Here is a 20,052-nt window from a genome sequence, read left to right on the forward strand (position 1 = left end):
AACAAAAAGACTAATTGCTAAATATTAATAATATATTATGACTTAATTAAAATTTTAAAACAAATAAAATATTTTTTAGTAATCAAAATTATTTTTTTTCCCTATTTTTTATGAATGGTGACCGGCCATAGAATTACATTGTTTAATTTTGAAAAAACAAAAAGAAATGATGATGCAGAGATAGCCGGCCATAGAGAGATATGTCTGTGGCTGAAATTTAATTAATTTTTGTTCCCATGATGTCTAATGTTTAGTTGATTCGGATTACTATTGAATTTAAAAACAAAAATTGAGATGTAAAGATGCAAGGATAGCCGGCCATAGGGAGATATGTTCGTGGCTGCATATGTATATGTTGATGGCTGCAATATTGATGGAAATGTGGCTGAATTGTGGCTACATGAATGGAGGTTGGCATGCTTAAAATTTAATGGATTATGAATGAGTTAAATTGTGGATGTATACATGTGAGTAATGAGGCTGAAATTCAAGACTGAATTTGATATTGTTAATGGAGATTTGTGGAAAAAATCCAAATATAATTTATATTTAAATCCTCTTTTGTATTCCCTCAAATTTGGGGAAAAAATCTCCTTAAATAATTAACAAAGTTTAGAAAAATGAAAATCAGAATATAATTTTTTTTGAATAATAATAAATATCATTAACAACTTTGTAATTTGTAAATGATGAATATAATATATTATTTTTGTCATTGCCCACCCCCACCAAAAAGAAAATGTATTCCCGCCATGGCTCTTAGAAATATAACTTGCGTATAAGTTGTTGGTTTATTATTTAAACTTATTCATTCTGATAATTACTAAGTTATAAACTATAATTCAAAAGAATAAAAAGAAACTACTTCTAACTCAAATATTTAGAAATAGTTTATAATTCCATTATTAAAATTGGGGCATAAGAATAATAAAAGCATTTTATGTACTAAAATAATTTGAAACATTTGATATAAATCTTCTTATATTAATAAATATTTTGATAATCAAAAGAGTTTTGAATGAAATACTTTCTAAGAGAAAATTGGTAAATGTAAATCTTTCTTATTTAACCCATTTATATTTAAATCAAAGCATTGTGATCATGATATATAGTTTGTGATGGTACTAGCTATTATTAAAAATGTTGCATTAAACTTGTGACTTTTTTCTTCTCTTTTTATTTTTTTTCTTTTTCTATTAGAAAAGCTGACAAGCATGAAATCTGATTGCCCAAATTTATGGATAATATTTTTCTTTACCATATTTAATAAGTTATGTGAGAGTATAATATACATGTCTAGTGAATTTAATATTAACTAAAAATGACCAAAAACAATCCATATACTTGCAAATTGATTTTATTACTATGGAATTTTATTGGAAAAGCTACTACCATGAAATTTTATTATCTCGATTGAGGGTTGGTCTCATACCTTTCTTTTTCTTTTATCATTGTTTATAAGGTTTTGATGGGTATATATTAAAAATGAGTAAAAAAATTTATATTATATTCTTGGCTTGATTAAGATGGGATGGATAAGGCTTTGATTAAGATTAATTCTTTTTACATACTTTTCCTTATTCTGTTGGAAAAGCTACTACCATGGAATTTCATTACCTCAATTAAGGGTTGACCTCATATCTTTATTTTTCTTTCATCATTGTTTATAAGGTTTTGATGATACATAAAAATGAGTAAAAAAATTATCTATATTATATTATTGGCTTGATTTGGATGTATAAGGTTTTGATTAAGATTAATTCTCTTTGAATACCTTTCCTTGTTCTATTGGAAAAACCACTACTATGAAATTTTATTATCTCAATTGAGGGCTGGTCTCATATATTTCTTTTTCCTTTATCATTATTTATAAAGTTTTGATGGTACATATTAAAAATGAGTAAAATATATTATATTCTTTTATCATCAAGTTTATTTTTCTTTTTCAATACTTATTGAATTTAATCATTTTTTTTTTGTTCTCTAAATTAATAATTCAATAACTTTAGAAGAGAATACATTATCAAAAAACCTATATATATAGGACTCATTTAGTACATAAATTAATGATTTTCTTATATGCAATTAATTCAAATGATTTATCTAGAGGAACTCTGTAAAATATATGTTAAAGTGTTGCTTTTTTCTTCTTCAAATTGATGTCAACTTGGATTTCATCTTTAACTTTTCATAACGTAGAAAGAAATACTTTTGGTGTGACATTTTCATTAATTAGAATAGATATAATAGTTTGGAAAAGCAAGAAATATCTTGATAAATTAATAATTTATTATTTAATTGATAAGTTAATAAATTATTAATTTATCGATTAATATTTAGTGTTCACTTAATTAATATATTTTTCTTGGTCCCAGACTATTAATTTATTAAGGTTTAATGGTAAGAGGTTCAATTTATGCTTTCATTCATCCTATTTCATGTCTAATTTAATATAGGATCTCATTTATTATCCTATCTTAGGATCCATTTCTTATCTTATCTTATCTTATGTCATATCTTGTTAACCAAATATAACTTTAAACTAAAACATTATTTACAAGTTAAAAAAACAATCAAGTAACTTTTTATTATTATTATTTTATCAAATTACATCCAGTCCTATGGCCAAAAAGTGTGGCACTACAAGGGGAGAAAGATAATAACCGCAATAGCAACTCACTTGTCTCCGACACTCAACAAAATATCAATTATTTAGACAATTGCATCATCCCTATGCACGTTACGATTTATTTACCCTTATAATATATAGATTTTATTTTAAAATTTTCAAAGATAAAAAGTAATCATAATTAAATATTATTGGCAAAACAAATAAGACTAACCATTGAATATTAATAATATATTATGACTTAATTAAAATTTTAAAACAATAAAATATTTTTTTATTCAAAAAAAAATTTTCCTATTTTTTATGAATGAAATGGATGGTGGTGGTCATAGAATTACATTGTTTAATTTAAAAAACAAAAAACAAAAAGACACGATGATGCAAGATAGCCCGCCATAGAGAGATTTGTTTGTGGCTAAAATTGAATTTAATTTTTGTTCTTCATGATGTCTAATGTTTAGTCGATTCAGATTATTATTGAATTTTTAAAAAAAATTGAGATGTATAGATGCAAGGATAGACGGCCATATGGAGATATGTTCCTACCTGCATATGTATGTATTGATGGTTGAAATATTGGTGGAATTGTGGCTACATATGGAGGTTGGCATGGTTAAAATTTAATGGATCATGAATGAGTTAAATTATGGATGTACACATGTGAGTCACAAGGCTGAAATTTAAGGCTGAATTTGATATTGTTAATGGAGATTTGTAGATGAAAGTTAATGAAAATAAGTGTCCATGTAATAAGAAAAAAAATGATGGTGTAGTCCTTTTTATGGCATTCATGGTTATTTAAACATGCTTGGTTTTTGAATTTTTAATGATGGAAAGTGGCTATGTATGGAGCTTGCAGGAATGATTATTTTTCAATGAGAATTCATGGTCTTAAGTAGCCTTAGTGCTTGAATTTAACAATGAGAATATGAATTTTTAATGATGGAAAGGGGCTATGTATGGAGCTTGCATGAATGATTATTTTTCAAAAAGAATTCATGGTCTCGAGTAGCCTTAGGCTATGTTTGGTTCCCGGAAAGTACAAAGGAAAGAAAAAAAATGCTAAGGAAAATGATTTTCTCATGTTTGGTTGTCCTTTGAAAAATATCAAAGAAAATCAAATATAATTAAAACTAATTAAAAACTTATGTATTTTTAAATTATTTAATCTTTATATTGATGAGTTAAAATAAATAAAATGAGTTTGAAGTAACAAAAAAAATAATATATCAACTTTTAATCTATTTTTTTATTTTCCTTCACTTTTTCTTTCCTTCTACTTTTCCTTTGTATTTTCTTTCCCTCACATTTTCCCTCAAATTTTCCGGGAACCAAACATAGCCTTAGTGTTTGAATTTAATAATGAGAATATGGGAATAGTGGTAGCCGGCTATGAGAATTTAAGAATGGTGATGTTATATTATCAAAAACAATTTTTAAAAAATGAGAAAACATGGGGATGTTGGCAGCCAGCTATGGAGACTCATTGAGGGGTGGTATTATGTTGTTGAATGCATTAAAAAATGAGAAACCGTCAATTAGAATCCAATCACTTAGAGATCTTCTAAAAATATTTCAATGCTTAGATATTGTTATTGACTCCTTAAATATGTGAAATAAATTTTTTTGAACCTAACACACTTCTCCAAATAATAGATTCAATTTAGTCTTCTAGTATATACAATTTAAGCACTATTCTAGACACCCAAAATGTTTTTATAAAAATAAATTATTAAATGACCTCTTTAATTTCTTTGAATATTTCCCTCTTAATTGAGACTTCTTAGATTTGATTTTAGACACATAAAATATTAAGAAATTATTTTAAAAAAGAGAGATATGATTTTTCTTTTAAATACTTATTGCACAAAACCTTTTCTAGAGCTGATAAATGTTAATTCAATTTTAAATATGTTCTTATGTGATTATCTCTTGGGTTTATTTTTCTTGCAATTTAGGCATATTAAATTTTTTAGGATTTTAGGACATCTTTGAGTTATATAAATAAATTAAATCTTGTATGCCTTGGAAATCTACTCTATTCTAGACTAATTCGGTTGTGATTAAAACTAGTACTTAATGCGACATAATTAATTTGGCTAATTGGATTGCCTTCTAGACTTGTTGAAGATAATGTGGAATTTTTTTATGATAAAATTTCATGATTAAATATTTGTTTTAGGATTTATTTTTCAAGTTCCTCTATTCTAATCAATTGCTAAAAATTATGTGTAATAGCTTTATTGTGATTTAATCTAGTATTAATTGGTACATAATTAAATTCTTTGGACTTTTATACCATGATCTAGACTCTTTTATGATATTTCTCAATTTTTATTGTGATGTTTTAGCACTACTAGGTATTTATTTCAAAATTACCTTGTAAATGCCCCCGATCTGCCTAATTATTGAAAACTTGTTTGTTATTGATGATTTAGCTTTCTTAGGTATGATTTTAGGTTGCTTTGACTTTTACAATTTATTGTTGATATATTATGTATTTTGAGACGAGTTTTCTTTTATACATATTCTTCTCTTGACATGTTATTCCAAATCATTTTATTGCTTTAATTATTAAGTTAATCCTATGGTTTTATACTAGCGCTTTATATGCTATCATGGTATGCTTCCTTTTTCTCATTTACTTAGTTTTATAGACATGTATGTTTTGTTATGCTTTGATCACTTTTTTTATTCTTGATTTAAATGGAATGCATGTTGTGTGTATTGTGGATCTTTTGCTATGATTTATTTACTGAGCTAACTCTTATGTTGGATAGTGTTCTATTTGCGACTAAGGTACATTTCTCCTATTTTTCATTTGTTTGATTTTATTTGATATGCATGACTTGTTTGAGTGTCTTTTTTATATGTTTTGTATTCTTTATCACCTTTTCTACATCCTTTATAATTTGGCATTCACTAGTTTACAAATCAATTTTCATAATTACCCTAATTTATTTAGTACAGACCTGTTTTAGGGTTTTAAAGGGTGCTACATTTTGGTACCTTCACAAAAAGTAACTAACCCCCGAACTTTGACTCAGTTTTCAAAGACATGCTTTTCCGAAATAAGGAATCATTTTTAAGGTTTTATTTCTTATTTTATTTTCTCTTTTATAAAAAAAATAATAAAAAGTTGACAACTCCAATTTTTTATATAAAAAAATAATAATAAGTTTTTTACTAAAAAAAACTCTCATCATCAAGTAGGAACATAAATGAAAAATGCATATTCACAATATCAATATTTAAGAAGTCTAATAACTATTATTTGAACTTGAATGTAACTCACTTTAATCACACAAACTTGATTGATGCAATTACTTGACCCTTCAATTGAAGACTTCTCAAACTTTCCCATCTTCAGGGTTCGTTTTAACTTACTTCATACAGCACATCGGTTTACTTATAATCCAACTACAAAAAGGCTCATAGAAACTTGAGAGAAAGTCATGACAGATTAAAGCAATCATATAAAGGAAAATAATATTTCAAATTGATTGAAGTAGTATATTTAGATTTTGCATGTGAGTAGCATTAGATTTTGTATGAGTAGCATTTTTTTTTCTTGTTCAATTGAAATAGTCAATGTCATGGAAGTTTGTTAGCAAAATTTAGGGGTTGATATTTTACATATTAGAAAAATGAGTAAAAGAATTTGAAGTCGATTGATCAAGTTTAATATTTGATTTTATTTAAATCATAGTTTTAGAAAAAAGTGTAAAACTATCATTAATATTTTTTTGATAAAAATCCATGTGCATGCCTCATATCCTTGATATCATAAGTCTTTCACATAATTTCACATAAAAGTTGATATCTACCAACTTTATGTGGATTTCATAAAAGGGATAATAATATTTCAAGTTGGTTGAAGAGGTATAATTAGTTTTTATATGATTGATGCATATTTTTTGTTCAATTGACATTATTGCTATCATAAAATTTTATTTTCCTAATTTAGACACTAATACTTTATGGACTAAAATTGAGTACAAACGTTCTTTATTATTTTTCATATTACTATAAAAAATAGATGAAGATTTTATAATTTATAAAATTTTCATTAATTTTTTTATATTTTAATCTTCTTTTCTTTTTTTATTGCTCTATGAAAAGATTCCATATTTATTTTATTTTTACTTTTGCTTCTATGTAGTTATAAGATCAAAATTAAAATTAGAAATTCTCAAACAAACTCTTTTAAATGAAGTTACAATGAAAGATGTGAACTTTCTTCTCATCATTTATGATGGAAAAGTAGGAAGCAAACCTAAAAATTTATTAAATTGATTATAAAATATTTGATTTTGTCATATATCAACTTCTTGAAAAGAAGTTTAAAAACTTTAAAAAATCACTTAATTTCCCAAAAAGAGAGAGAGATTAGTTATAGTATCATTAAATAAACCACCCATATCTAGTGAAAGAGAAATTAGTTTAGTATCACAAAAGAAGTCAATATATCTAGATAAATATATTTAAAATTACCTTCAATTATTTTCACATCTAAAAACTTCTTTCACTTTTTAAAATTTTTATTATGAATAATACAAATTTTTTTTATCTATAATTTATACAATACCAATTCATGTGAAGCCAACACCTTAAAATGGGAATCATCATTCAAAATAACTTATTTTGTGATTTCATATGACCTAAAATTGATTTATTTTTTCACAATGCACACCTCATTAGACCAATATTACTTTCTAAGTCATAATAACAAAAAGTGTCACATGCAAAACTTTTATGAAAACTTTATGGAAGATATAACTCAAGATAGAATTAGATGTTAGAAACTTTCATTATTTAATATTTTTAAAAACTTTCCTATATTTTCCCTTTCCGTAATAATTTTCCTTGATGAACAAATCTTATATAAAACATATATAAGTTTTCTAGCAATTAATGATAGCATACATCATTTGAGAACTTGAAGATATTAATTATAAGGTGTAAGTACAAAATAAATGTCTATCAACTTAATTAAAAATCAAAGTGATTTTCTTAAGCAAAAGTCAAGGAATCATAACTTTCCACCAAAATAACGAAAGAAAGCTTTGTGGTTCCTTTAATTTTGCAAAAGGGAAAAAATAGGGGGAAAAAAAGATAAAAGATAAAAGAAACAAATCTTTATTGATTGATAGAATTGCAAGAATGTTAATTTCATCGAATTATTTGAATAATTGAACTATCTATTTGAAAATGTACACTTCTTGTAATTGTTGATGTGGTTCTTATAAAACTATCAAATTACTTCATTTCTTTGAGTATGAAAGGAAGCCTTTGGCAGTTACCACCCTACAAGTATTGGATCAAAGACCTGCAATTCAGCTTGTGGGTGAGAATAATGAAACCTTGTAAAAACCTCCATTCTTATGTTGAAAATATAAGGAACAAATTTAATTTCAATGCATTTAATCAAGTCAATACCTAAGGCAATGGTATAAGATTATGACAAGTGGTGTCACAAGGATATGCACAGTCAATCTCTTTAGTTATCCTTCTGCTAAAGTACCAGTCACCAATTGCTTCTGCGATAGTCTAAATAAGATAATCGGGTTTTTAGTAAGGTTTCTTGATTTAGAAAAAAAAAAAAACCAAACATACAAACAACAAAATTTGAAAATGATAGGATATGTAATCAGAATATATAAAAGACATCCATCAAAGAGTTAGGGCTAAACCCCAAGTATTAGGAGGTATACAAAGGATGCTAAAACAACAAACAAAATCCACCTTAAATATGCACACAAAACACTTTCCCACTAACTAATACTCAAATCTAATAAGGATACAAAACCATCTTAAATATTGTTGGTGAATCCATTAGAGGGTATGGTACAAATAAGAGAGTCCATTATTGTAAAACAAAGAACCAAGCATTGGATTTCTTGACTATAGAAAGATAACTAAAATTAAGTTTTATATGGCTTAAAATTGAATTCTTTTTTCACAATACACACCTAATTTTTGGACTAATATTTCTTATTATAAGTCACACTAACAAAAAGCACTACATAGAAACTTTCATGAAAACTTTATGTGAGATATGACTCGTGAGATATAATTAGATGTTAGAAACTTTCATTATTTGATATCCTTTAGAACTTTCCTATATTTTCCCTTTTATTAATAATTTTCTTTGATAAACACATCTCACATACTATGTAAGTTTCCTAGCAATTAATGATAACAACCACCATTTGAGCACTTAAGGATACTAATTGTAAGGTGTAAGCATAAAATAAATGTCTATCAATTTAATTGAAAATCAAAGTGATCTGCTTAAGCAAAAGTCAAGGAAGACTTTCTAGAGAAATAACTAAAATAACTAATGAAAGCTTTGTAGTTCTTCTAATTTTGCAAAAGAGAAAAAAAAAATAGAAAAAGAAATAAAAGAAATGGATCTTTATTGATTGATAGAATTGCAAGAATAATGCCAATTCATCGAATTATTTGAATTGTTGAACTATCTATGTGAAACTATACACTTCCTTCAAGTGTTGATGTGGTTTTTATAAAACTATCAAATTACTTCATTTCCTCGAGTAAGAAAAAGAAGCCTGTGACAACTACCACCCTACAAATATTTGATTTGAGACCTGCAATTCAACTTGTGTGTGAAAATAATGAAACCTTATAAAAACCTTCATTCCTATATTGAGAATATAAGAAATAGCTTTAATTTCAATGTATGTAAGCAAGGGCAATACCTAAGACGATGATATAAGACTATGGCGGCAAGTGGTGTCACAAGGATATGCACACTCAATCTCTTTAGTTATCCTTCTTCTAAAATACCAGTCACCAATTGCTTATGTGATGGTCTAAATAAGATAATTTGGTTTTCGGTAAGGTTTCTAGCTCTTGAAAAAGATGGAAAAAAAAAACAAAAACAAAACAAAATTTACAAATGATAATACATGTGGTCATTATTTTTTTGAAAGGAAAAAATAAATTAAAAACACCAATAAAAGAGTTAAGGATAGACCCCAAGTAACGGGAGATATACAAAGGATGCCAAAACAAAAAAACAAAAACCACTTTAATATGCACACAAAACACTCTCCCACTAACACATGCTCAACTAATTAATAAAATCTAACAAGGATACAAGACCATCTTGAATATGTTGGTGAAGCTATTAGAATATGGTACAAATAAGAGAGTCCTTTGCCATAAATAAAGAACCAAGTGTTGAATTTCATTAAAATATCTTTGATTCCTTTCTTTTCAAAGTATCCAAAATAAGCAAAGAGGGTTGTCCTCCAAATTTTCCTTCTATTTTTACTCACATGACTCATGTTCCATCACTTTAGCAAATATTTCACAAAAAAAAGGGGCAAACCCAAGACAAGCTAAAGAGAAAAGAAATGTCAAAAATGCCTTGCATTATTATGACAAATATCAATCACTTCATGATATGTCAACATAAGGTCTATTAGAAGTTACATATAAATAGTGGGATAGTTTATCTATGAGAACCAAGGCACAAAAGTCACATAAAGCATATGCATCATCAACTAATAGGATCTAAATTGAACTCAAGTACACTGGTGTTCAAACAATAATAACTAGACATTTGATAACACACACAAGCTAAAATGCGTTTAGTCAATGGGATTGAGAGGTCAGATACTAAAATGGATTTCAGTCAATAGGATTGAGAGGTCAGCTCCAGAAAAAAAAAAATGTTATCTATCATACATGAGCTTGTAATCAAGTTATAAAAAAAAAAACAAATACACTGGGCATATCTCGCATAATAGGATTGTGTTCCAATATATTAGATATATAACATTTGGTTGTATCTAAATTTGAATTGGTCATTTCCTAACTCAAATATTTGTTGGAAATTGGAAAGGCAAACTAACCTTATTTGCCACTTTTAAATCAGATTTCAATAGAATTTCAAAATTCAATTCTCATCCATTAACTATCTTAGTTGCATACTTTTTAAAGTTAATCTAGTGGTAGATAATGGAAGCCAACAACAATACAAATGAAGGCAATGACTTAAATTTAAATACCTTATTGTTCACCCTTGGGGAGTCAATTGCCAGCCATGTGTCTTGTGACTCACTTTGGCAATGAGCAAAGCATGAATTTATAAACATCCCTCCTCTTCTTGAATAAGTATAGAATTGTTTCAAAGCTGTAAGCATATCTTTCCTAAAACCTGAAGAACGAAAATTGAAAGTAATAAATGGCCAGAATGGATACTTCAAAATTTTTAAACTTCATAAATATTCTTAATGGTTCCTTCTACTTAATTGAATTCAACTTTAGATTTGGGATAGTCATGCATTCTCAGAAGTAACTTGCATAATATGATTTTATTTTTTTTTCAAAAGAAGAAAGCACTAAAAGCAGGAGCTCCTAAAGTATGATAAAAACTAAGAATATATATATATATATATATAAATTCTTAAAAATTGTGAAAGAATATTAAAAGGAGTAGAAGAACAACCTTGCAAAATACTTAGCTGGTTTGGATTGCATGCCGCAGGATCTAGCTTGCAACGATTCCAACGTCCATGCAAATCAGCAGTAGGTGGCACCAATATATGATGAAACTATTAACATAAAAAAACTTCTCATTGTCTAACTATAGCATCATATTGCAACATAAAGTACATGATAAGAGATTCAAAGCAATAAACATAGAGAATTTTACTTGGTACACATCATATGCTGAGTTTAAGATAAAAAAGGGTGTCTTAATGAATTCCAAAGCATACTGTGGGAAGAAGCACTGTGCAAAAATAGAAAAGAAAAATGTTAAAAGAGTGTAAAAAGAATGCATTGAAGAACCTATAATATTTCAGCAGGGTTGTTGAAAATCCTACTAGATGTGGATAATGGAGAGAACTTGTGCAGTTTTCATGTAGATTCTTTTCAACCCCCTGTCATGTAAATACAAAATGAACAAAAAAAAATGCTCTTAGAATATTGTATATGCATGTCATTATAGTCAACAAGCAAAGAGCAAATTTTGATCAACTTATGTGCAAACAAGTAGGCTACTTTTAAGTTTAAAGATTACAAAAGATGTACCTGCAGGGAAATGAGTTCTTCATAGAAGGCCCTCATAGAGTGGTTCAAGCTTATGTCTTTTCTGTAATGAAAAGCCAAAATCCAACATTAGAAAAAATATACAAGATTTGGTTCACCATAAATTAAGGAAGAGAGAACTTACTCATCAAGAAAAAATCCAGCATCACTCAAGCATTTTACACTGGCGTTTTGTGGTAGAAAGCTGGTAAAGTTGTCACAATGCAAAAAAGATGCCAGACCTCCAGCAGAGCAACCTGAAAGTAAAGCCTAGAGAAGAGATTCAATTAATATTCCGACAATATAGTTAATGCCTTACTTCTAAAGTCAAGAAGCCTGCTAATGACAAAAATAAACAACATTCTCATAATGATTACTATTCCCTGAGTAGCCCACTTGAAGAAAAATGATTTGTTTCAAATAGTAATGATTGATATTAGTTGTCAAACTTGTAGCCATATTTTTTTCTTCAATTTTCAATTTCTTATAGGTAAAACACAAAATCTTTCACCAGACAAGGATAATCACCCCGTTGGTAGGTTGTAGATCATCCAATAAGCATTTTGGTGTAGAAGTTCTTCTATTTATTTATATCTACTTGTAGCAGATTTTGCATTAATTTATTGGAATTGATAAAAATGCACCAAAACAGAATGAAAAATTACTAGCATTTGAACTACTCCAAAAGAATAATGGAAGGCATGTGAACATCACAAAATTAAGGGCATTTTCATCCTATTTGTATTTGGTGAAGCATTTTGGTGAGAGGTTTTAGCATGTACAATATTAAAATCATAGACCATCAATGGCCAAAATTGAGTAAACGGTTAACTACAAAAGGCAAATATATTCATTAGTACACATCATATAGAGCACACATGTTTGAGAAATGCATGTGGTGACAACATGAAATATATGTGCATACATAGATGTCTCTACTCTTAGCAAGTATTTATATGACTTCTTCATTGAGCTAAAGAGGAGATGAGGAAAAGATGCTACACATATCATCATTTTATTGATATAGAACTGATGTTGCATTGTCATATTAACACATAAAATCATATTAAATTAATATGATGCCATATTGTCACCTTGTAAAGCAAAAGTATAAAATAATAATAATAATAATAAATAAAATAGAAGTTGAAAAGATACAGTGTAGAGAAAACGGTAGAACAAAAAAGCAATTTGATCAATAAATCCATTCTAAATAATTGTTACCTTCTTTGCTTTGCTTAATCCTTTGGGGAGAAGATCATTAATTATTGCTCGCCAAATCTTCTGTCCTCTAAAGTAGAGTATTGAGGTCTATTCATTTCCCAAACATAGAAAGACTTAGCTAAAACGTTGTTTAGAATAATTTCAATCATAACTATATATCCACATCCAACCTTCAACCATGGTTTTTATATTCAATATAAAAACAATACTTATATCCAAATTTGAAGTACTTCAAGTAGCATTAATAATGAAATTCAATAAATTTGGATGGATAACTAGCTTGTTTTCTTCAAATTCATATGGAATGGAAAACAATGGCAAAAGAAGTGAATTGTAACAAGAGCAAGTTATATTCTAGTTAGGAAATAAAAGGAAAACCAAAAAGCTCCAATGAAATTAAAAAAGAAATGTTAGGTAATATATGTTAAAAACTTGGTAAAAAGGTGGAAGACAAAGACTAACATGTGACAAAAAGAGGTTGGGAAAGAGACTAACCCCATTGTCAAACTTAGCATCCCCAGCAAATGAGGCTCCATCACAATATCTTAGCTTCACCCGGTTCCAATTGTAAAAATCTAGTCAACATTCACATTCAGTGTTCAATGGCTATTTCACTAGATAAGCAAAAAAGCATGATAACTAGTCTTTATCAGATAGGAGAATATTAAAAGATGAGTACTTAACAATTCATTGAGCATTTAATTACTAGGCATAATTAGCTAATAAATTCAATATCTAATGATACATCAACATACAAAAATAATGGCACGATTATATGCAAGCAATATGTTGGTTGGTATTCTTGTTACATTAAATGTGGCCAATTGATTTTTTACTTTCTTATGGCATGTGTAACATTAAGAAAAAGCAGGAAAAATTAACAATATGGGTATAAATCTATCACCACATATTCAGATATTACCTAACCATTTTATATCCATCTATCTATCAAAATTAAGAAGAACATCTTTTTATTTGTTGAGAAGAGCATTCATTCCACCAAACTGTAGGAGTTATTAGAAGTCTACAAGCTCTCTCCATCAAGTAAATCTCTTCAGCCTACCCCTTAAATGCGAAGAAAAGACTAGATATAAACTGCATTTGAAGTTAATAAACCTCATATGAATATCAATTTTCAAATTTTTACAAGCAAAAAATATTATATAAATTCACTGAAAATTTTTTTTAATGAACATAATAAAATAATTTCAATGAACATATATAATAAAATATCATGTAAACTCTTTTTATGGAATCAATGACATTATATGCTTTGTCTAACTAAAAGGTTAGTATTCAGGCAGTTTTATTGAAAGTTCTAACATTATGCTAACAAATAAATTTATAAGTCATTTTAAATCCTTCCCAAAATTTTCTACTTTGAGAAGAAATATGTAAAAAAGAAACACGAGAGGATAACTGTCTTGACCAAACTCTTAATATAATTTCTTAGCACATGACCATGTTTCTTGTAAAGATCTTCCTTAAGAAAACATGTGGAAAGTAGATGTTTAAAATTAATATTTAAATATATTTTAGCCTCTAAAACCTTTTTCTTAAGGACTTGTGTATGATTATCTCTAATTGTTCCAATAATCTCAATTTAGTTCATGACGAAAACAAAGAACTTTTCTTATTGTCTTATCATGGGGGTCTTATGACTTCAATCGTTTTTCAAAGTGATTCTAAAGAATACACAACTAAAAAGTTACATCACAATGATCCTCTATTCTCTCTTAATCCATTTCATTCAATTTTCTTGCACCTTCCTAACTATTTATAATTTACAAATTTTACAATAATGTTGATTTCCATATCTTCCTACAACTTACTAAGCAATGATGGAATCAATTTTACTAAATCAAAGCTTTATTATTATTAATATTATTATTTTCATGAGCAATTCTTGCATTTCAAGACATACTCAATTCTTGTATTAAAGCTCAATAAAATAAAATATTTTACCAAATTGAATTCAAAATTGGAAAAATAAATATATATATAAAAAAAATTAGTATCACATCATTTTATAATTTTTCTTCAGTCGGTGGGGGGTTCATGTGCAAAATTGGATGGAATGAAATTTCTATCTATGATCACAAAAATGAACGGTGAAGATTTAAGCAAGTGCCACAAGGCTCCAAAAAGGCAAAAAACTCAAAACAATTGAGAAATAAGACAAGTCTACAACTTGTTGCCAACTAGACTTTTCAAAATACAATTGTACCCCTTAAAAACATAGAAACGGTTTGAGAGAATAGAGGAACAACAAAAGGCAGTTTGGTCCTTTCATGTCCCACGGCCAACAATGGCTGACAAAAAGGGCAAGGCTTTAAGAAAAAAAAAAATATATATATATATATATATATATATGATGCATTGGGCCTTTCATTAAATAAATGATGGGAAAGGGACACTCCAGAAGGAGGAAGATGGACAGATCTTCCCATTCTTACCGAGATTTCCGGAACTACCCTCTTTCTGCAAAAGAAAAAGGTTCCTTGACCCTAAACTTTAAAAACAGTCAAAGGACATTAATGTCCAAAAAGGGTGTTCTCAAATAATAACATAAATAAATAAATATAATTTTTTAACAATCTAAAAACATCTTTATATTTAAATATCATCCTTATATTTATATTTAATTATTAAAAAGTATCACTCCTTTTAGTGCATATATTTATTTTAATTTTTTTATTAAAAATAAGTTAATGTAATTTTTTTTTATTTTTTTATAATATATTATAAATTTTCAAAATATTTAATTTTTTTAAAATAAAAAAATAATATAATCATTTTTTTTATTTTTTTAATGTTTAATGAAAACAAAAAATTATTAAAATTATTAAAATTAAATAAAAAACAAACAAAATGACAAATAAAATTATAAATAAAATATTTTATAAAATAACAAACAATTTCTACTTATTAAATAACTATTTCTTTATAAACTTTTACGAAAAGCTCTTCGTACCTGGATTTAGAGAAGCATTATTGCTCAAAATTCCAGAAAAGACCTCAAACTTGGACATGTAACGAGTTGATCCACGACGAGTACCGGCTCTCTCGAAGCATGATTCTAAATCATTGCACCACCCACCTCCCTGTAATAATATTCATGTGGGTTTATCAACGGATCAATTATTCATAAATATGATTTGTCCTATAAACTATCATTTTTATTTTCAAAATTATTTTCATAATTTAAAAAAAAAACAGCTCTATTAGCTCATACTTGGTTTCAGAGCTGGAGCACCACATCAGCAACTAGGCAACTCCTTCGGCAGCCGGTGTACCGGAGACATGGCTGCCCTTGGCGGTGATGTGGTCCCACCAATAAGAGTTAAAACAATCCAAATCAATCCTAAAACTGCTGATGTGGCGCTCTTGGATTGGACGCAACGCCAAAACTCACCTCAAACTGCAAAAGCCAGTTGGTAGCTCCAGCTCCGAATCCTCTATGCAGGTGATACGCCGGCAAGCTCCCGTCTAAGCACACTACACACAAACATTCCCCGAAAAGAAAAAGGCAACAGGAAAATCAATCACTCATCAACAGAATAAAAATAAAATAAACATAAAATTAATCTCCACCCGTGACTCATGACTCACAAGCTCCCTGATGAGAAGCATTCCGAACCAGAGTCATCGGCACCTCCAGCCTCGGCTCCGACAATACGCACCACGCGCACGTTAGCATGACCGCGCTAACGTACGCCGCCACTCTCATCTTCACGGCAAGGGCAAGAAAACAGCACTCTGGCTCTGCTCTGTTATCGCTGTCGATGAAGATGACTGAGGGATGAGCAAAACGGCCTCGTATTTAAATCGGTTTCTGAAATAGACATCAACCGAGGCGATATTAATGGAGATTGCCATCAACATATCCGCATTTATTGCCTGATAATATTTCAATATAATTTTCGGATATATGTCAGGGAAAAAAACCAATGTATTTTCTTTGAAGATGAGAAACCAAAGGCGTTTCAAGGTTTTGGAATCCTATTGAGCTTGCTTCGGAATTTATTTTCCGACAGAAAATTTAAGCGATGCTAATCTGGACAATGAGGCGTGTAAAAAGGAAAATGGGAAATGGAAAATGGAAAATCTGCTTTGATTTTGAAGGAAAATAAGGAAATGAGTTTGGATTTGGATAAATTGAAAGAAAGTTAGAAATGGAAAATTTGATTTTGAAGGAAAGTAAGGAAATGAGATTGGATTTGTACAAATTGGGAGAAAATGGATTCTGTTACTTAAAACGGTGTCGTTTTAAATGGTTAGATTTGGATATATTTATAGAAATATCTCACAATTTTTATTTTTTTTCAAAATTTAAGAATATTAATATCTAATTTTAGAAATTATTTAAAAGTTTTGAGATAAGAGAATTTTTTATTTTTAACATGTTTTATGAAATTTTAAAAAATATAATTTAAAAATTTATGAAAATTAAAAGGAAGAAAAAAAATGCATTTCTTAATATTCTATTCCTTCCCACTACCTTTTATGAGACAAATATTGAAAGAAAATATCTTCTTTTTTTTTTTTTTTCCTCTCTTTTTATTTTTACAAAGTTTTGTAACAAAACATGCCCTAATAATGATGAATATGCTTTGTCAAGACACCGGTCGGTTGAAAATTCTGGAGGGCCGACCATGGTTGGCGGTCATGGGGCCCACCCTCTGAACAAACAGATGATGAGGCTTCACCATCTGAGTCCTGGTCCATGAACCAACTCATGTGAGCTTTTTTTCATTTGGTTAGGTTCCACTGGGGCCGCTCTTTCCTAATTCAGTTAGGCCAACGAAGACTTGAGGAAAAAAATAATAATAAAAAGATAGAAAGTGCGTCCAAGATGACATGGCACTTTGTGATTGGAGGAAGAGGAGAGAATGGGAAGAAAAACCAGAGTCAAATTCAGCTTGAGTTGTTGGATCTGAATCCAACGCAGTGTATAAAGCCCACATTATCACACCCAAACCCACGTGGGTCGCTATTATCATCCCAAACAATTCTTCTCTATTTTAATTTTTAAATTGGGCAATGATTAGTTTGGCTAGGTAATTTGCTATGAGTCAAATATTATTTTATATTTATTTATATAATTTTTATTAATATTTTAATATTTATTTGTATTAAGCCATGATTAGTTTGGGTAGCTTTTAATTGTGCCAATGCTACAACATTATCCATTCAATATCTTTAACATTGTCCATGTATATGGCAACTCCAATACTTGAATGGTAAAGTTACTTGAAAAAAAAAATACAATTTTTATTTTTTATTTTGTGATAAATAGCTTTGATTTTTTATTTTATTACATCAAATGTTTATAAATATCATTGTAGCCGAAGAAAACCCAACCATGTAAATACATGTTACAACATTTATTTTGTGATAAATAACTTTGATTTTTGTTATGTTTTTTTATTATATTAAATATTTTATATTAATTATAAATTTCATTTTAACAACTTATACTTAAATTAAATTACAAACGTTTGGATATTACAAACGTTTATATAATTAAAAAAAGTTTATACTTATATAACGTCAGATGTTGTATCTCACTAATTTACGGGTTCAAACAAATAAATATCTTTCACTAAGTCAAATAAACCCCCACATCGGAGAATGAAGTTTATACTTATATAATGTCAAAAATTTTCTTCTCTATCCTTTATCCGATGTAGGATATCACAATCATGATAAGAAAAAAAATATGATCTCATTATACAAATAATAAATAAATAAAATACGATTATGATATAAGCAACATAATAAAAAAATAAATGATTAATAGAATATGACTATATACAAGTAATATTATTACAAAAAATATAATCATATATTTTTTTTACTATTAAGATTTTGAATTTGAAATTGAAGAGTAGGTTAAGTTAAATGGAGCAACATATTTTCTTTTTTCCTTTCTATTTCGTTTGGGTATTATTTATTTGATGAATTAATTATGGTGGGTCATTAATTTTGAAAATGGAGAAGAATCCAAATAAGGCAACAAGACAATGATGAAGGTATCATGGGCTACCACCATCTCTGGCACAATTGATTGGTTTTCAAGAAGTAATGGGGCCACAAGCCAAACATGACAAACAATATTTATCAAACCCATGTGGCCACCAAAGGTGCCCAAATTTTGTTTGACTTGTACACCTGGTCAGAATTAAGAATTATATCCTTCCTATGTTCGGATCTCCAGGGAAAGGAAAAATAAATAAAGAGAAAAAGTGAAGAGAAGTAAAAATAGATTTCAACTTAATAAATTATTTTCATACGTTTATATAAATTTATTTTATTTATTTTTTTATTATTTAAATATTAAATAATTCAAATATAAATAAATTTTTTATAATTTTAAATTATATTTGATTTTCATTTACAACATTCAACCTTTTTTTTTCTTTTTTTTACATTTTAATATATATCACTTGCAATTGTTGTAAAAATTGTTAAATAGAAAAGTTTTTACCATGTAATGACTTAAGGTGGTAAAAATTACTTGAATTAATATTTAAATTTATAATTATAATTACTAAGTTATATGCATTGTCATTTTACCAAATTTTATTTTGTAAAATTTTGTTGAATATTTTACAAACATCTAATTATATTTGACAAAAAAAAAAAAAAAATGAAAGCCTCAATTTGCTTAATGTCCTACTCAAATGAAGTCATTCCCCATAAGCATCCAAAGAACTCTCTGTTCACTTTACTTTACAATTCTCTAGAATAATTTATACAGAAGCTATATGCAAAGTATGTACATGAGTACCCTAAAACCCTCTCAAGTGCTCCACACTATTCCTTTGCCCCTTCCCCATCATTTTTGTGTAGAGATGTGGATGGGTCATTTTCATCTTTATAAGAAGACTTGGATTTTATAAGGCTTTATAAAAATATTAATTTTAAAAACTTAGGAAACGTTTTGTACTTTTCATTTTCTAAAAACAATTTTGGTTTCTTTTTTTTTTTTTCTTGAAAACGTATTTTATTAAGAAAAGTGAAATTTTCTATTTATAAAATTTTATTAGGTTTTGAATTTCCACTACCAAAAAAATATTAAAATGAAATATAATTAAAATTTTATATAATATATTTTTAAAAAGTTAATATTT

General features: G+C 27.9%; 1 protein-coding gene across 2 annotated transcripts; it reads right to left on the reverse strand.

Moving 5' to 3' along the window:
* Nucleotides 1–7,745: 7,745 nt before the first annotated feature.
* On the reverse strand, nucleotides 7,746–17,129 carry LOC117933080 (pectin acetylesterase 9). Of its 2 annotated transcripts, XM_034854445.1 has the most exons (13): nucleotides 16,529–17,128; nucleotides 16,332–16,414; nucleotides 15,891–16,020; nucleotides 13,412–13,491; nucleotides 12,917–13,003; nucleotides 11,838–11,962; nucleotides 11,696–11,756; nucleotides 11,488–11,544; nucleotides 11,316–11,393; nucleotides 11,109–11,214; nucleotides 10,669–10,817; nucleotides 8,069–8,179; nucleotides 7,746–7,958 (listed from the first exon to the last, which is right to left on the reverse strand). In XM_034854445.1, exons 1-12 carry the CDS (start codon nucleotides 16,644–16,646, stop codon nucleotides 8,069–8,071), a joined length of 1,185 nt encoding a protein of 394 aa, XP_034710336.1. In that variant the 5' UTR covers nucleotides 16,647–17,128; the 3' UTR covers nucleotides 7,746–7,958. The 2 variants fall into 2 exon arrangements, with proteins under 2 accessions (XP_034710336.1, XP_034710337.1); XM_034854446.1 differs by lacking the exons at nucleotides 11,316–11,393; nucleotides 11,488–11,544 and having other exon boundaries at nucleotides 16,529–17,129.
* Nucleotides 17,130–20,052: the final 2,923 nt, after the last annotated feature.

This window comes from Vitis riparia, chromosome 16 (genome assembly GCF_004353265.1).
Source record: "Vitis riparia cultivar Riparia Gloire de Montpellier isolate 1030 chromosome 16, EGFV_Vit.rip_1.0, whole genome shotgun sequence".
NCBI lineage: Eukaryota > Viridiplantae > Streptophyta > Magnoliopsida > Vitales > Vitaceae > Vitis > Vitis riparia.

Coding starts and splice junctions, on each gene's coding strand:
- LOC117933080 (XM_034854445.1), bottom strand. CDS start 16,646: ATGAGAGTGGCGGCGTACGTTAGCGCGGTCATGCTAACGTGCGCGTGG. Junction 13,004..13,411: donor ATGCTAAGTTTGACAATGGG/GTTAGTCTCTTT, acceptor GGAAATGAATAG/ACCTCAATACTCTACTTTAG. Junction 11,757..11,837: donor GCTGGATTTTTTCTTGATGA/GTAAGTTCTCTC, acceptor TTTTCATTACAG/AAAAGACATAAGCTTGAACC.